This window comes from Vidua chalybeata, chromosome 3, assembly GCF_026979565.1.
Source record: "Vidua chalybeata isolate OUT-0048 chromosome 3, bVidCha1 merged haplotype, whole genome shotgun sequence".
Lineage (NCBI taxonomy): Eukaryota > Metazoa > Chordata > Aves > Passeriformes > Viduidae > Vidua > Vidua chalybeata.
In genome coordinates, this window is record NC_071532.1 from 34,794,365 (window position 1) to 34,811,382 (window position 17,018).

At 46.9% G+C, this 17,018-nt stretch overlaps 1 protein-coding gene across 6 annotated transcripts in view; it reads left to right on the forward strand.

The window, feature by feature from the left end:
• The window catches only part of PAK5 (p21 (RAC1) activated kinase 5), a 163,612-nt gene extending 149,308 nt beyond the window's left edge, over nucleotides 1–14,304 (forward strand). For all 6 annotated transcript variants that reach the window (XM_053939566.1, XM_053939567.1, XM_053939565.1 and 3 more), the window contains 6 exons: nucleotides 1,981–2,472; nucleotides 4,868–5,001; nucleotides 6,699–6,825; nucleotides 9,303–9,428; nucleotides 11,456–11,590; nucleotides 12,187–14,304. In XM_053939566.1, coding sequence (XP_053795541.1) covers nucleotides 1,981–2,472; nucleotides 4,868–5,001; nucleotides 6,699–6,825; nucleotides 9,303–9,428; nucleotides 11,456–11,590; nucleotides 12,187–12,342 — 1,170 coding nt within the window. In that variant the 3' untranslated portion in view covers nucleotides 12,343–14,304. The remainder of the gene's footprint in view (nucleotides 1–1,980; nucleotides 2,473–4,867; nucleotides 5,002–6,698; nucleotides 6,826–9,302; nucleotides 9,429–11,455; nucleotides 11,591–12,186) is intronic.
• Nucleotides 14,305–17,018: the final 2,714 nt, after the last annotated feature.

Sequence of the window (17,018 nt, forward strand, 5' to 3'; positions counted from 1 at the left end):
TGTTAAGCCTAGGGCATACTCAGAAATACCAGACATGGGTGAAACCTCAAATAATTCATTGGCGTGGATTTATCCAGCTTGAATTTCTAGATCAAGTTTTTCCCATCTCAATGGTTATAAAGAAAATGGTGTCTTTAGAGCCAAAGCAATAAATTATTTGTCCCTACGTACACAGATATATAGGACAGGGTTAGATTGAGTTCCCCTCCCTCCACCAAACCATCTGAGCACTTTTCTGCGTTAATTAGTTTGGCAGATGTAATGTCCTTCCTGAAATTCATGTCTCTGACTCCCTTCTATTTGATGGCCATCCCTGCCTGATGGAGTAAGGGAAATGATGGCTGTAACCATATGGGTTTTTGCCTCAGCACACTGGGAGCAGGCTGTACAGCCCTGCTGAGTGCTCCCGGTGGCTGTCAGCCCCGCATGAAGCAGACTCCAGCTTTTCCGAGGGAAGCCTCTGAGCAGCCACTCTGGAGAGGCATTCCCTGTTCCCCACTAAAGCTCTGGTGGAATGAAAGGACAGGCACGCCCGGCTCACGCGGGAGCTGGGAAAGCGCCGACAGAAAATTGCGCTGGAGGCGACTCCAGCTCCAAACTCCTCCTCGCGGTGCAGAGCCCGAGCTGATAAATTGATCCTGCGGCAGATTTTTGTTCTTTTCTTTTCCTTTTTTTTTTTTTTTTTTTTTTTTGCAGTCTTAGCATAAAATGGTCAAATGATGTTCCACCGCAGAATTCAATTTCACAGTTCAGTTGGGTCCTTGATTACACTGCCAAATTCAGATTAATGTGCATTTAACTAACATGGATCAGGGACTCCTGGACGGCAGCCAGCAGTAATAGTAGCAACCGTGAGCTGTGTAGAGTTTGCTGCTCTGTCCATCCCTGTGCACTGCCACTGAAATTGATTGATTAAATGAACTCATTGCCATAATTATTTGTAATTGTGCTACATGATGAGCCTGTGTCAAACCACCCCCCTGCCCTGAGATGCTCCACACATGGTCAGGAGTCACATATTGTAAATGTGAAGATGCTCTTTTCCAGAGGAAAAAAATATAATTTTTGGCTGGGTTTTTTTTTTGTACTACATCTTTTGGGGGGTTTTAGCTTGGATGGAAGCAAGCAAACCATTATGTTTGTAAATGTGAAGTATTCGTTAGCCTTCAACATAAGAAGCTTGGAAAAGCTTGGAAAATACAAAAAATAGAAAGGAAACTACAAATGAACCAGGCTTCCTTTTGGGATAATTTCCTTTGTGATTTTGTCTGATTTCAGACGAAAATTAGCAGTTTTGTGACACTGCAGTTAAGTAGTGCGTCGCTGTGGAAAATGATTTAAGAAATGGTGAATTGAATTAGGCTCCTCGTCAAACTCACGTAAGCAGTCACTCAAACAACAGCTGGTAGCACAGCAAGACAGGAGATGACAAGGATTTTAGGGTACCACCACCTCCACAGGAAGAGGTTGGGTTATCCCTGAATTTCTAGAGAAAAACATAAAAAAAGGCTAAGAGCTGAGAATCAAAATCCAGGTACTGGTAAGACACAAATTGGAATTTACCAGAGGGCGAATTTTATGGATGTGACAGGGATGCATTCTTGGAGGAAATGGCCCAGAGAGCCTGCAGGTCACTGCAGATGCAGAGCAAATACACTTTTTTGAGCATAGGTCCCTTCCAACCCAGGCCATTCTGTGATTCAGCAAAGACTGTAGAATGTCCAAAGAGGTACTTGCACAAAAGAACGGACCTGAGATGTCCTGGACCTGCCCAGCCTCGTGTGCTGAGGGTACTGCAGCCCTCCGTGGTGTGAAAACCCCTGCCCAGACTGGGGCAGCAGTACCGTGCTGAGCAGAGTGGGTACAATGTGGGAGCACGTTGTGCCAGCGCTGCTGGGACCTCCAGGGGGCTGGAAATGGAGGGAGGGACAGGGAGAAAGGCGCTGCTCCCCGGCCTCACTCTCCCCGTTTGTGTTGCAGGTGGATTATGACCGAGCACAGCTGGTCGTCAGCCCACCGCTCTCTGGCTCGGACACCTACCCCCGGGGCCCAGTCAAGCTACCTCAGAGTCAGAGCAAAGTCAGCTACTCCAGCAGCAGCTACCAGTACCCTCTGGTCTACCACAAAGCACCCCACTATCACCAGCCGCCCCTCCAGCCCGGCTCTCCCTATATTTCCACTGCCTCCTACCCCAGCTCCCCCAGTATCACGTCAAGTGCTTATCCTCCCCCCAGCTGGGGCTCCTCCTCGGACCAGCAGCCCTCCAGGGTGTCCCATGAACAGTTCCGAGCTGCCCTGCAGCTCGTGGTCAGCCCTGGGGACCCCCGGGAGTACCTGGACAGCTTCATCAAGATTGGAGAGGGCTCCACAGGCATCGTGTGCATCGCCACCGAGAAGCACTCGGGGAAGCAAGTCGCTGTGAAGAAGATGGACCTCAGGAAACAGCAGAGAAGGGAGCTGCTCTTCAACGAGGTACAGGGGCTTGGGTGGTGCCTCGGGGCTTTTAGGCAGCAGGTTCAACAGGAGACATGGGCCAAATGCCACCATCAAGAGCCAAATTCATATCCTTCTAAACAAGGTGAGGAGTCCCACACACATCTGTGCTTGTATAAATATTGTATAGCCATTCCAGTTTCAAGTGAGCTACTTCTCCAGGCTTGAAACCTATGGTACTGTCCCAGGAAAGAGCTAAGAAATGTATCAGCTGGTCCATGCAGTGTATCAGGTGCTCAGACATAGCCCTGCTGCCTTTTTCTGACTGTCTCCTGGCATGTTGATCCTTCCAAGAAGGAGGATCCAAACTAACCAGACTATTCCAGAGTGTGTGCGCTGTATTTCTGGCATACATGTGCTTTTTGTTTCCTCCCTCCTTCCTCTCCTAACCATCAACACTCCCTGTGCTTTCTTGATGGTTACTAAGCTAAGAGCTGTGAGTCCCTTTTCCATGGAACTATCTGTGTTAATTCCCACATTTCCTTTCCTGAGTGGTTGCAGAGCCCACAGCTGCTTATGGGAGACTGTTTTACCTGTGTACATTACTTTAAATTTCAGAACACTGGTTTTCATTTGCCATTTTTTCACCCAGTTTGTTTGGGGCTTGAGAGTACCTTCTGCAACTTGAAGAGTTTCTCCTTTTTTTAACTTCTTACTCCCTTAAAGCATCTGATGGGGTGTGTTCACTGCTCCTTTTTTGAGATGACTTATAAATATCCTGATCAATACCAAAAACACTACAGGATCCCAAGGAAACCTCCTGTGAGAATGAACCTTTTAATTCTGTCTTTTGTTTCCTATACACTACAAGTGTGTCTCCCCTCAGCACATGACAGATTGGTTTCTTTAAAACCTTTGAAAACATCACTTTTTTAATTACAATATTAAATAACAAACTTCACCCTGTTCTTTACACAGTGCATGACTGTGCTGGTTATTTGGGCTTGACTTTGCCTCCGCTGGAGGCTGTGGTGGCTCTTAACTGAGCATCTCTTGAACAGTAACATCTTGAAGCAGGTCCTACATGCTGTGCAGGACCAAGCTGCTTCCCTGACACACTCCAGTCACTTGTGTCATCTGAAAATCTCTTGTAGCAGTGATGGAATCCCTCTGTCTGTGATGAAGCCTTGCCTGGCTGTTCTCTCTCGTGCTTGCCATTCTGACACCCCTCAGTACCCTGTGTTCTTGGACACTGTCTTGGCTGGGCTGCCCTTACCGTGGTGCCAGTTCTGTGCAGTCCCTTTTAGGTGTGGGATTTCTGTCACTCCCTGTAGCACCAGCAGTGAAAGACTGATGTCTCCAGACATTTTGAAGTGCATTTGTGTGGGGGCAGGGGCAGGTCTGGCCTTGCCCTGGCAAGGCAATGCCCTGCTCCACATGCCCCTAGAGCTAGTATCCCAGCCTGGTACCTTTTACCTGGCATGGTACCAGTCCCTGGCACTCTGGGGACAATGCTCCACAGCTGCCCCTGACCCAGAGTGGCCAAATGGCTGCAAGTCCCACCCAGGGGAAGGGCCCAGGAAGGCCAAGGGGTATTTAAGCCAAACACGAGGCAAACACATCTTGACCCTACCTTTTCTTGGACTTTCTGAGCTGTGTTGGAATCCAGGGCTTGGTGGTTGTTTGTGTCCCTTTCTGTGTATTTTCTATCTTTCTCCTTCTTCTAATTCCCTCTTCTCAGAATTTTGGAGTAACTTAAAATTGAACTTAAAATCAAATTAAAAGCTTACAGTTTGCCAAGTTGAATGGGCCAAGTTAATGGCTTCGGGAAGTGTTTTACATGGATTTGATGTTGCACAAAACATTTTACCAAAGTTCTCTGATTTTTCTTAAGTTGCCAGTGAAGTTTTTTGTTGTTTGATCTCTTGAGAATTTCTTGTTGGTATTTCTCCCATGTGTCTAACTCAGAGTACACATAAAGCAGTAAGCCTTTTAAAAGTCTCTTTGAGTGAGTTTTCTGGAGGCTTACTCCAGCATTCTTTTGAAAATCTGTGGAAAGTACCATTTACTGCATGACAAAAATGACTTTGATGTGTTGAGCGATTGATCAGGTCAAAAAAAAAATCTGTTGTACTGAAAGCAATTGGCAATAAAAAACCAATTAAATAAACAGGTATGTTCCTGCAGGCTGATATAAAACAATTATCTACTGTTTATACTTTATCAACTAGAGAGTCTTTCTTCCTCCTGATGCATTTACAATGACTGATATTTTTATGTAAATATATTGATCTTGTTTATGCACTGGCATAAGGATTAGGGAGGATGTGATTCATCGCAGAACCTTTCCTCAGCACCAGTGACAAAGAAGGTCAAAACAAGTGTCAGATAAAGCTTGCAGCATTGCCAGCCTTGTGCCTTTGTGCCTCTGCAGGTTGTGATCATGAGGGATTACCACCACGAGAACGTGGTGGACATGTACAACAGTTACCTGGTCGGGGACGAGCTCTGGGTCGTGATGGAGTTCCTGGAGGGCGGCGCTCTGACAGACATCGTCACTCACACCAGGTGGGCTGGGGGTGTGCAACACACAGAGAGAAAAACAGGAAACTGCATAAAATACACATATAAACACATATAAAGTAGAGATCCACACATTTTATATGTGCATGTAATTAAACCTGTTTGTACCATGCTTGCTGTACCGTCATCATAAGCCAGAGTTGCAGATTAATTCCTGTGAACACCAGCATTTGCTGAACCAAAGGAAACGAAACACCTGAGAGGGCCTGCTGGTAGATGGGGATTTGCCAACACTTTGGAAGGTAGTTTAGCACCAGCACAACTCTTAGCCATTACTTCCTACAGTGGCAAAAAAAAAAAAAGAATTTCTTTTCCCTGTTTGGTGATCTGTGTTGTTGGGTTTGCTGTCATAACCACGTCTGCTCTAAGGGTGATTTCTCCTCACAGAGGTTATCTGCAAACCAAGCTCAAAACATAAGGGGAAAAATATTTTTATATCAGAATATTTGTGCTTATGGTGGCGCACATATTTCAGTTAATATCACACCTTTAAAGTAGGAAATTAGCCAGCACAAGAGATGCAGTGTATGGAACTTCTCTGCCTCTTCTTAGGGGAGACATTAGATTTTACAGCCCTCTTTACATCTGCTCTTTGCTCATCTGCTTCTGATAAGCTGGATAAAATGAGATAGGGAAGAGGGATTCTTTATTTAATTTTTTCTTCTTGAATGAAAGAAAATTAAAATTTCCACATCAAACCAGTGGGGGAATATTTAGGGGAGCAAGAACAAAAGCAAGGAATTATAAATTTAAAAATTTTGTTCTCTCCAAGTTAAATGGTGCTCTTAGATCCTATCAAGAGTTATAACACAGGTGTTTTATTTTTGAGTGTTACTGTAGCTTATGTGCTGAAATAAATCACAGTATTGTAAGTATTTGCCAAACCATTAAAAGCTCTATCTTAGATGTTTCTGACAGAAGTTTGACAGCAAACAGATGTTCCCAGGATACCAGGATACCACTTCTTAAGAGCTGTCATCTATTTTTAAACTCAAAATAGTATTTTCTTTTTTTTTTTTTTTTTACATTGCATGACCTTCCCTCAAAGATTCTGCTAAAATACTGCAAATGGCACACAAATTAAAGCAGAAATCTCCACGGGTGTGCTTCTGCTCGTGTAAAAGAGATGCTGGGGACATCAGTGATGGGACAGTGGCATCGGGGTGCACAGCCCATTCCAGGCATTGCACTGTAGCTGAGAGAATGACCCCAGAATGGGTTTTTTCAACTGTGCACAGAAATGAGGACTCTTGTTTATTTTTCTGCTGAAACACCCAGAATATTTTTATACAAAGCATAAAAGTGCTTACAAAGAGCTACAACCCAGGGCCTCATGTTTTGCCTACACAATTAAGGGTGTTTTTCCTCATATTTATTCCACACCTGTTTCCATCCCAGTAGTGATGACTGCTTGGCAAGCAGAGAGCTTACTGTAAATAAGGCATTTCTGTGATTTCCCAGAGGAAAACAGGCTCCAGCACATGGCACACTCGGCAGGGAGTCTAATCCAGAGCTCGCTGCAGGGCTGATCCCCACACGTCATCTCCCCTTTTTTGCCAGAAACAGGAGCAGAGATTGGCCCCCAGAGGCACTGCCTGACAGATCTCCTGCACACGGGTGTGAATGGGAGCTGGTGCCTTTCCCCCCTCCCCACCCTGAGCTGTGTCCCCGTGCCGTTGCAGGATGAACGAGGAGCAGATCGCCACGGTGTGTGTGTCCGTGCTGAGGGCCCTGTCCTACCTGCACCACCAGGGCGTCATCCACCGCGACATCAAGAGCGACTCCATCCTGCTCACCAGTGACGGCAGGGTGAGCAACCAGGCTGCCAGCACAGCACAGCACTGCCTGCCAGGAGTGACCCAGGCATGGGCAACAGTGGGCTGTGACACACAAGTAACTTGTTAGAGGGTGTAAATAACTTGTGGGAGAGCTGAATCAAAGAAACACAGGCCTGGCCTCACTGGTGATTGGCATCTGTGCTGCAGGCAGAGTACTTGAGGAGTGATTGGAGCCTCACAGGAAACTAAAGCAGAAGAAACTAGGCAGTAAGGGTGATGATCTGGTGATTGGAGACCGCTGTTTGGGCTGCACCACTCCTACTCTGATGCCTTTCAAAAAGCACTTCCTTTTTACTGCACTTAGTTACCACTTAGCAGTTTCTGTACATGTGCTCTGCTTCTCAAAGCTAGCTGGGAAGGCCCAGCATCAATTTATCCAAATAGGAAATAAGCTGCATTACTGCTGAAACCCTCCCCAGATGGTAAGAGTTGCTTTCACACTTCCAAGGTGCTTGATAAAACCTATCTCACACTTCGATGTATGTTACTTGCTGCGTCTTTGTGTTGTTAATGAGCAGGGGGAGAAGGGGACAGAATGCTGCACGTGACTTGCTCGGTAAACAGAACGTGGTTTGCACACAAAAAAATTGAGGGTTGCTCCACTGGCCTTACACACCTGTCTAAGGCAAGATCTGGAGGGTTGGACTGAGCCCAAGAGCTTTGGTTTGGAACCAGATCCAGACCTTCCCCTTCCAAAGGTAAAGCTCTTGGCTTTCCAGGCCTGGTCTGACTCCATAGCCAAAGGCTCGCCTGTCTAATTTGATGCCCAGTTCACCAAGGGAGAGGGATTTTCTTCCTGCAGCAGCCACAGGCTGCTCCTCTTAATCCTGTCAGGAAAGAAAATCCCACATGTGTAGGAGTTTTTCAGTTGTGATTTCACTTCATGTTGCTGAAATAACATCTGATCTGTGCTCGGGATCTGCATACAGTGCCTCATTATACTCATTACTCCGGTCCTTATTATCTGCATTGCAGATTTCTTCATGGCTGTGTTGTGCAATTATCTTTTTTTAGAAAATCGTCGTCTTTTATGTACTCCAATGAGCAATAGATATGCAAAACCTCTTGTGCTCCTACAAAAGAAGATTGGGCTCTGCTTCCAAAATATGCATTATTTCTTCCATTCTTCATCCTGTAAGCTGAAAAATACATTTAGCGTGGAGAACTTGGCTATTATTGGCTTTGTTTTAGAAATACTAACAATCATTTCATAATTCTGTTAAAAATAATATCCATAACTTTTAAAAAAAGTAGTGTCTGTGCTGAATCCAAAAGAAAACAAGTGAGTGCTGACAGTAAGTCTACACAATACAGGGATTTATGCAGCTTCCCACTCCAGTTGTCCTGGGGCTGTTTGGCCTCACTTTCTATCCCCAGACATGGAGTACTTGATGGGACACACAGCCTGTCAACCTTGGGCATAGGTCACCACTAGATTGTGCAGTGATGGAGGTTGGGAAAATGTCCAGGAAAATCCCCTGGAGAGCTTCCAGGCCTCCAAGTACTGGGAGGGTTAAAAAAAAAAAAAATTAGCCTTAAGGAATGAGCCATTTCTGGAAGGGGGTGATGCCACCAACCCTCAAACCAGCTTGTTGTGGAATTTTCACCTTGACATTGTACAGTGACAGAGAGGGGAAGGTGATAATTTTCCATAATTTTTGTTGTTAAAAAAACAGTCATAAAAGTGTGAGCCAGGCACATGATGCAGCAAGAGCTGCTCTCCGGAGTGCTTGTGTATCCCATTATTTCTATTTCAGGTCACTGCCACAGCTACTCAAGGACAGTACTGATTCCCGAGTTGCCAAGCAAAGGGAACAGGTTAACTCTTTGGCAAGGAGTCCTGTACCCTTCCCTGCCTTCTCCAGCTTTGCTCTCCTGCTGCATAAAGATGGCAGCTTCTTCAGTGATAGTCCACAGTGTGAGGTCCTGGGCTTGGCAAACCATTGGAAGGGGTCTTATTTTCTCTGGGTGATAAAAAGGAATGGGGTGAATGTCACTTGTTTCCCACATTTTCTGGCAATCTCAGAGATTGTACAAACTGGTACAAACCACAGGAGGGGTGGGTGTCACTTGGAATATGTATTACTGGATATCACATGTATAACTACAAGCATGGGGGTTCTGTTTGGAATATTTTGTTTTCCTTTTATTTTTAGGTGTTATAAGCCATCCATCACCTCCACACCTTTTGCTGCTGAAGAGGCAATGGGCTGTGACAGATGATATCGTGAATGAGCACCACTGCCACTCTCCTACATCTCCCTTTCATTTTAATGAGCTGTGTGTTCTCCAGGCTGTGCTCCCATCCCCAGACACTCCTCCAGAGCTGGGCTGCTGTCCTCTCTCAGGAAATTGCTGCAGCTCAATCCCTGTCCCAACAGCTGCAGCTGGAGGTGTGGCTTGGAGGAGTTGGTCCTGTTACTCAAGAGGGACTTCTTCTTTTCACAGATAAAATTGTCTGACTTTGGGTTCTGTGCCCAAGTGTCAAAGGAGGTCCCCAGGAGGAAGTCCCTGGTTGGGACACCCTATTGGATGGCACCAGAGGTGATATCCCGCCTGCCCTACGGCACTGAGGTGAGCACAGGGGCACTCAGAGGGGATACCCCAGGAGGAGATATCCCAAGTCCCTACAGCAGCCAGGTGAGCACAGCAGGCACTACTGGAGGGGATATCCCAGCCTGTGGAGCTGTGTCAGAGCTGTGCAGTTCAGAAGCATTTGCACAGCTATGCTAAATAGCAGTGATTACGTTTGCCCCAGAGTGCTGCATCGTGGCTGGTTTGAAAGTGTTTCCCCAGGATGAAGTTATTAAATAACAACTCCATTTAGCACTCTCAGCAGTGCAGTGCTTTTACATATTTCAGCTTGGGTTGCTGTAGTAAAGGAACCTGGCCTCATTTGCACACTGTGAAATGCCCTTTGCTGCTATTTAATACCAAGCCTGCAGGCTGGAGCTGCAGTCACAGGTGTGCACACCTGCCTGTGCCAAAGCAGCAGCCACCTCACACTCCCCTCCCGCCCAGCCCGGTGCCATCAGTGTGTGCACAGGGCCACTCTGCTTTCATCCTGCCATTCCCCTCCTCCGGAGGAGTGGCAGGGAAGCACGGCTGCTGTAGGGTCGGTCCCAACCCGGGGCCAGCTGGGTGGGCTGTACTGCCACCCTCTGTGGTAGGACTGGTCTCCACACAGGCTCATGCCTTGCAGTCATTGCTAGGAGTCATCAGCTGGGAGACAGGGGTGAGAAAAACACCTCTGTGGGAGCTCTTCTAAGCACTGCCAGATGTTCTGGGAGAGGCAATGCACACATTTTTACTGGAACCCTTCAGAGGAGCCCAGCAAGAAGGGGGTCCCTGCAGCTCTGCAATGCCATAGCCCATCCATTAGGTAGCTGTGAGTCGCAGCACTCCTGCCCTGCGACTCACAGCCTGGGAAGAGCAATCCCCTGTGCCCATCTCCGCCGTGGCAGTGACTCACACCTCCCCTGCGGGGACACTGCGGCCTCTGCTCCTCTGCCTGGGGACAGAGCTGCTGCCTGAGAGGAGCAGCTGCAGAGCTCAACCCGGCCAGCAAACAGAGCCAGGACACGGTGTGTTTACACACAGCTTCATGTGTGTAACAGTTATACACACCTATATAAAATATAGACCTCTAGAAACACAGATTTACACAGGGAAGGGCAGATGAGCTGAGCAGGAGCTGCTCCATCCTCACACTGCTCTGGCATGGCACAGTAAGAGCACCCTGCAGGCACTGCTCTCCACCCAGGATCTGTGCTGTTGTAGAAGACATTCCAGAGATAATAGCATCAACTATTATTAGCCCATTAATAGCTTAGGGGGATTATAAAGTGGCTGAACTTAGGGCTGCATTAAGTTTCCCCACCAGAAGGGAAAGGGAAAAAATTGGATTTCAGCTAAAGGATAGTGTTGGCAAAAGAGCAAAAACAGAATGAATTGGCCCTGGCTGTATTTGGGTTGGCAAATGACAGGAATTACAGTCATCAGAGGACTGGGATTCTGGAGCAGCTCTGCAGCAGGCCAGGACTAAGAAAAAAAATTTTTTTTTTTTGTTTGAGCTGGGGCTGAATCACTTTCCAAAGGTCTTACATAATGTGCTACCTATGCTGGCTGTAAACAAGCCTGGGTGTAGTGAGTGCTTGCATTTGCCCTGGGGTCTTGAACAGAGTTCCCTTAGTCTTTAAGCTTCAGAGGAATAGAGTAAGTGATTTCACAGCAGCTGAAATCTGCTCTCCAGCAGCTGCAGAGCCAGCCTGGGGGTGGTGTTCAGTGGGTGCAAATCAGTGCAGCTGGAATGCAGGGCAGCAGGACACAGCCTCTCCAAGGTGTGGAGCTTCCAGTGGGCAGCCAGCTACAGACCCTGGTTTGTAAGCCCCTGCTAGTGTGTTTTGTCAAGGCACTCACTGCTCAGAAGGAAAGTCATGGTTGGCTGGGTGAAAAAGAAAGCTGGATGGAGCAGGCTGTCCAGACTGCTGGCTCAGCAGGCAGCAGCAGGAGCCAGTGCCGGGCTCTGCACAGTCCCCAGTGCAGAGCCTGCTGGCCCCACTCTCTGGCAGCAGTGCCCGTGAGCCCTGTGTGTGTTCCAGGTGGACATCTGGTCCCTGGGCATCATGGTCATCGAGATGATCGATGGGGAGCCCCCCTACTTCAACGAGCCGCCGCTGCAGGCCATGCGCCGCATCCGGGACAACCTGCCACCCCGCGTGAAGGATGTGCACAAGGTCAGCCTTCCCTGGCACTGAGGCTTGGCACAGGCCCATGGGCAGTGATGCTGGAGGCCCACCCAAACCTTGCCTGCCCAAACTCTAACGTCCATCTCTAAGCAGCCACCTTGAGCAGTGGGTCCCACACAGACTCCCATGGGGAGGAAGTGAGGCCAAAGCCATTGGTCACGGCCTTGTTTGTGCCTGACCCTGGCACTGCTTTTGCGGCCAGCGATGGGAAAGGGAGCTGGGCTCAGCCTCACGCTCCCTGTGCTTCCCACCCTGCCTGAGGACCAGAGCAGCCCAGCTCTTCAGCCCTACTGTGGGTGGGTTGGTACATCCATGTGAGGTGCTAAAGCTTTTGGGCACCTCCCAGTTTAGGGTGTGTTTCCAGCAGACCTGGGCCCTCAGCCTGCCTTAATGCTGTTCTGCACCCCAGTGATACCCAAATACTCCAAACATCAGCAGAGACCCACAGCCCTTCTGCTCAGCGTAGCTGTTGCAGTAGGGAAGATTAGAGTGTCCCTTTTCTTCCCAAGAAAACAGCATGCACAGAGCCAGCACAGCTGGAAGGGTGTGTTTTTCCCACCCCTAATGGCAGTGTGGTGTTTCAGGTCTCCTCGGTCCTCCGGGGCTTCCTGGACTTGATGCTGGTGCGGGAGCCCTCACAGAGAGCCACGGCACAGGAGCTGCTGAGACACCCCTTCCTCAAGCTGGCTGGGCCCCCCTCCTGCATCGTGCCCCTCATGAGGCAGCACAGGCACCGCTGAAGCTTTTTGGGAAGGAGTCAGTGCAGAGCCTGGCTCGCAACACATGGGATCCGCAGGCAGGGAGGAGGAAAGCCTTGAGGAGGGAAGCAGCCCTGTGGAAACACCGCGTGTACAGAGAACCCCAAAGGCCGGGCGGTGCTCCCTGCTCCCGCCGTGCCACGGACAGGAGCAGTCCCAGCTCTGCGCTGCCAGCACCGCGGCTGCTGGCCAGCCAGGCAGGGGGCACCGAGCGCCAGCCTGGGAGAGGTAACACAGCCAGAGCGAAACAGCTGAACTCCACCTTAGGCTGTGGCACTTCTGTTTCAGAAGAACACTTTTCTGACAAAACAAAGCACTTTTTATCTCGGTCAGAGCAGCGCAATGTATTTTGCAAGAAGTTTGTAATTTTCTGTACAGTGCGTTTTGATAACTTGCAGTACTTTGTCCTGTAACTGTTGTGTTAGTTAAGTAATAAGTGTAACTTAGCAAGAATTTGAGAAGGTTTCCTACTTTTTTAACCCTTTTGAAAACAGGAAAAAAAAAAAAAAGAAAAAAAAAAAGAAACCACAGCCACCTTTAGGAAGTTGTAAGGTTTTCACAGTTCCCATGGGGTGAGGAGGGGGCTCATCCCACCCTCACAGCAGCTGGAAGAGCCAAGGATAGCTGATGGTGGCAGGAGCGCTTGGCTTGGGGCACTCGGTGACAGTGGCAGCCCCAGCCCAGCTGTGGTCAGGGTCTCCCCTTTCCCCTCTAGCTGGGAGCCAACACCCCTGCCCAGCCTTGGCCCAGGGGGCCTCTCAGCCTGGGCTGATCCCTCTTTGTTCATGCCACCACAAGGCCAGTTCTGACACCACAGCGGCCTCCATGATTTCTGTCACACTCTGGTAGTGGAGAGGGAGAGCAGGAGCTCCTCCCCCCACCACGGAGGAGGCCCCGGAGCTCAGGCAGAGCCATGGGAGGGGATGGGATGGGTTGGGATGTGCTGCCATAGAGAAGTCGTGCTGCTGTCCAGACCTTTCTGAATGTTGATGCAACAGTTGACTACTGCGGTACAATTTTGTGTTATTTGTTGGATGACTTTGCATGTTAACTGTAAGTCTAAATAGATTTGCCTTTAAAATTTTTAGAAGTGCTTCATAATTATTTCAATGAGAAACTAGTTTTATTTATTAACTATTAGTTGGTTTTAATTATGTATAATACAAAAGCCATGTTTTTCAAGTTTGTTTTTTTTTCTTACTGACCTCATTTTATGGTATCTTTTAAGAACCACAAAGCCAACTTTGTGAAAACACAGTTTCTTTCTTATTATGAAATTTCATCGTTAATAAATTGTTATTTATTGTAGTAAATTATAACCAAACATCTAAACCTGGCAGGAGCTTGTTTAAAGATCTTCCTCTAGGAGAAAAGAGTTGCCAATAGTAAAGAAGCTCCTTTAGTTCTGCCGTTAAAGAATATTTGGAGGGAGAGAAGCAATTAAAAAAAAAAAAAAAAGAAAAAAGGAGATAAGGATGATCCGGAACATGGAATAGCTGTTCTTACATCAGTGTCTTATCCCCAGTGCTCTCTCTCCCTACTCCTGTTTGCACATTTGAAGACACTGAAGAAAAGGTGTTTGGCTCCCAGAGCCCACCCAGCAGGGAGCACCCCCAGCCTCCCAGGGCTCTCTTTTGTAGTCTTGACAACTCAGGAAACCAGGCTGCACCAGTCCAGGCAATGGCACAACTTAATACTAGCTACAAAATTACCTTTTTTAACCATCTTTGAATAAAAAAGGGGGTTGGTGGGGGTTTTTTCTTCAATATTCAGCACATTTTAGGCTGTACAAGTGAAGAATTTTCTGCAACTTTCTTATCATTAGATACTTTAAGCAGTGTTCATCAAATTTACTGAGAGTTTTGTCAAGGGTTTTTTTTTTGTGAACACCAGCTACTGGTGAGACAAATGGACATGCAAGTTAAATAAATTAATTAATAAACACTTTAAGTTTCAGTGTGGTATTTTTTCCCCATGCCTTTTTTCTACTTTATAGATTTGACTCAGTTCCACAGTACTGGACCAAGCAGATAAAAAAGTGTTCATATATATATATATATATATATATATTCATGCATATATATGTACACAAGATACACGTGTACAAAACACATACACATATATATATATAAATAGTGATTTATAGAGCTGCCTCAAGTGATTTCTAAATGTCATTGCATTTCCACCTTCCTTTCTCTATCCCCTAAATAATCCCTTTCTTTTTTTGCCTTACACATCCCTTTTAGCTCCCAGCTGTTGATCTCTCACACCTACTGACAGCAATTCTTCCCAGTTTCCCCAGCAGCACCAGTCAGCTAATGAATCTACAATGTTATTTGCTGTCTTCAAGTCTTATAAATGAGGATTTCTATTACTTTTGGTTTCTGACATCAGTAAATACTTCAAAATACACTGAAAAAATGTAATGCCATCACCTAAAAACAAACAAATAAGGCATGTGAAGACCATCCATTCACTTAGAAGCTGAGGCCATGTTCCAGGTATGGTGGGATATTCCAATTAAGTGATTCCCACCTGTCACTAAGGAATGATGGCTATTTCTGAGCTCACAGTTCTAAAACTACTCCCAAATATTCCTAATTTTAGTAGCAGAGGCCAGGACATTTACTGGCTATGTCAGCCCCCTCCTCAGCAATACATCAGTAATTTATAATTAAAGTTCTAATCACAAGTACACTGTAAGTCATTAGCAGCTGCTTTAGTAAGTGTCTAATTATTACAGGTTCTCATAGAGCTCAGTGGGGTGATAAGGTGTATTTATCCACCTTCTACTGCTGTGTTCATAAAGATCTGTAAAGCAAAGCTTTCAATTTGCAGCTCACCCATAAAAAGCCATCAATAAATGAAAGCTAAATACAAAATTAAATCACAACAAAGTGCTGCCATGCTGAAGATGCTGCTGCAGTTTGACAGGCTGGAGGGAAGCTGGACATAATCTCCCTCATAATTTTTCATAAATAGGCCAGAAAAGCTTAAAGCAGTGGAGAATTCAGATCAATTTTAGTAAAGGAGAGCAAAAGGGTAGGGAGAATGAAAAGATTTAAAAAGGTTTTCACCCAAAACCTTAAATAACTTTTTTTTTTTTCAACAAAGACATCAGTCTGGGACACAAACTGTCACTGAGATTAAATTATTGTTTCTTTTTCCTTTCTTCCCCAAAAAGCAAAAGCATTTCAGTCCAACAAAAAAAGTATTTTCTGTCAGTTCAGAAAAATTAAGAAATTATTGCTTTCCTGGAACTGCGTTCCTAACAGCTTACAGACACACTCACCCCCTGAAGGTGCTGCCAAGTGCTTCCTAAGGGAAACCCTCATCTGACATGAAAAGCAGCAGAAGCCCTTCAAGCAGGCACAGGAGCAGCATCAGCTTTTGGGGGGGGTTTGTCCCCATCCAATGGCCATTGCCACCACCTCACTGCTCTAGGGTCAGGCAGGGACAGTCCCTGTGAGTGCCCTGACAGGGTCAGTGCAGGATGCGTTAAAGACAGTTCACAGAGGCCACCATAATCAGCCTTTTTTTCCATCTTAAATTCACACAGATCTTTGGGAGCATCTCCCTGTTACAGCAGGCAGGTCTTGCTCATGTGCTGCAACAGGAGAAGCCACACCAAGGGACTGAAACCCACCAGCAGCCTTCCCTGGACAAGGCACAGCCACCTCCCAGAGCAGCTGAGCATGGTGTCCCCAGCCACTGCCTCTCCTGCATCTACACTCAGCAGCTCAGCCAAGCCCCAGGTCCTGCTGCCCTCAGCAGCTCCATGTGAGCCCCCTGAACTTCCCCCACTTCCAAAGGAGGAAGCCAGCCAGGTGGGAATGTCCTCTGAGTGACTGGATGGCACCAGTTGGGTGCATTCCCCCATCTTTCCCACAGCCTCTTGCCAGATGGCCTATCCAGGAGACAAATGGCAGCGGAGGGGCTCCTCTGGCATCTGCAGCTCAGCTGTTGGCTGCCTTTTTGTACTGGATTATTCTTTGGGAGGTCACAGTGGCAGATGTGCCTGGCTGATGGGAGCTGGCTGGGAGAGCCTTCCTGGCCCAAGGGCAGACAAGGGTGAGGCAGGACAAAGCTCCTCTCTATTAAGGATGAACCTTTAATCCTTTTACTCGCCCTCCTGCTACCTCTGGCTTTTTCTAACTGCCTCTAAAAGAAACTTTTCTTTTCTTTTTTAATTACCAGCTTATTGTAGGCAGTGGCACTAGGTCAGTCTAAAGCTCACCCAGGACCCTTTCACTGCAGTTCTAAAGGAAAAGGGCAAAGCCACAATCATCGTTAGTGCCACAATTTTGCTTTTTGCATCCAAATGAGAAAATAGCTGAGCACAGCACAGAAATGAGACCAGGAATAAAGTAGGACTAAAGGCTTATGCTGCATCCACCTTCATAAAAAAAAAAAAACATAAGTTTTGGAGGAGACTACAGCATTAAAGAACAGTTAAGTTTCTTCTCTTGCTTTTTTCCAACATTGAAATTACTACTTTTCTTTGATTGAGTTTTAAGCTGAAAGAAAACAATCAAGCCTCAGTTTGAATTAAATCAGTTTAAGAACAAGGAAGTGTTTTCCATACCCTAAATTGACACAAGGCCTGGACTAGCTCCTGCTGAGGTAACACCGGAGCCAGGTGGAGTCAAAGGGCTCAG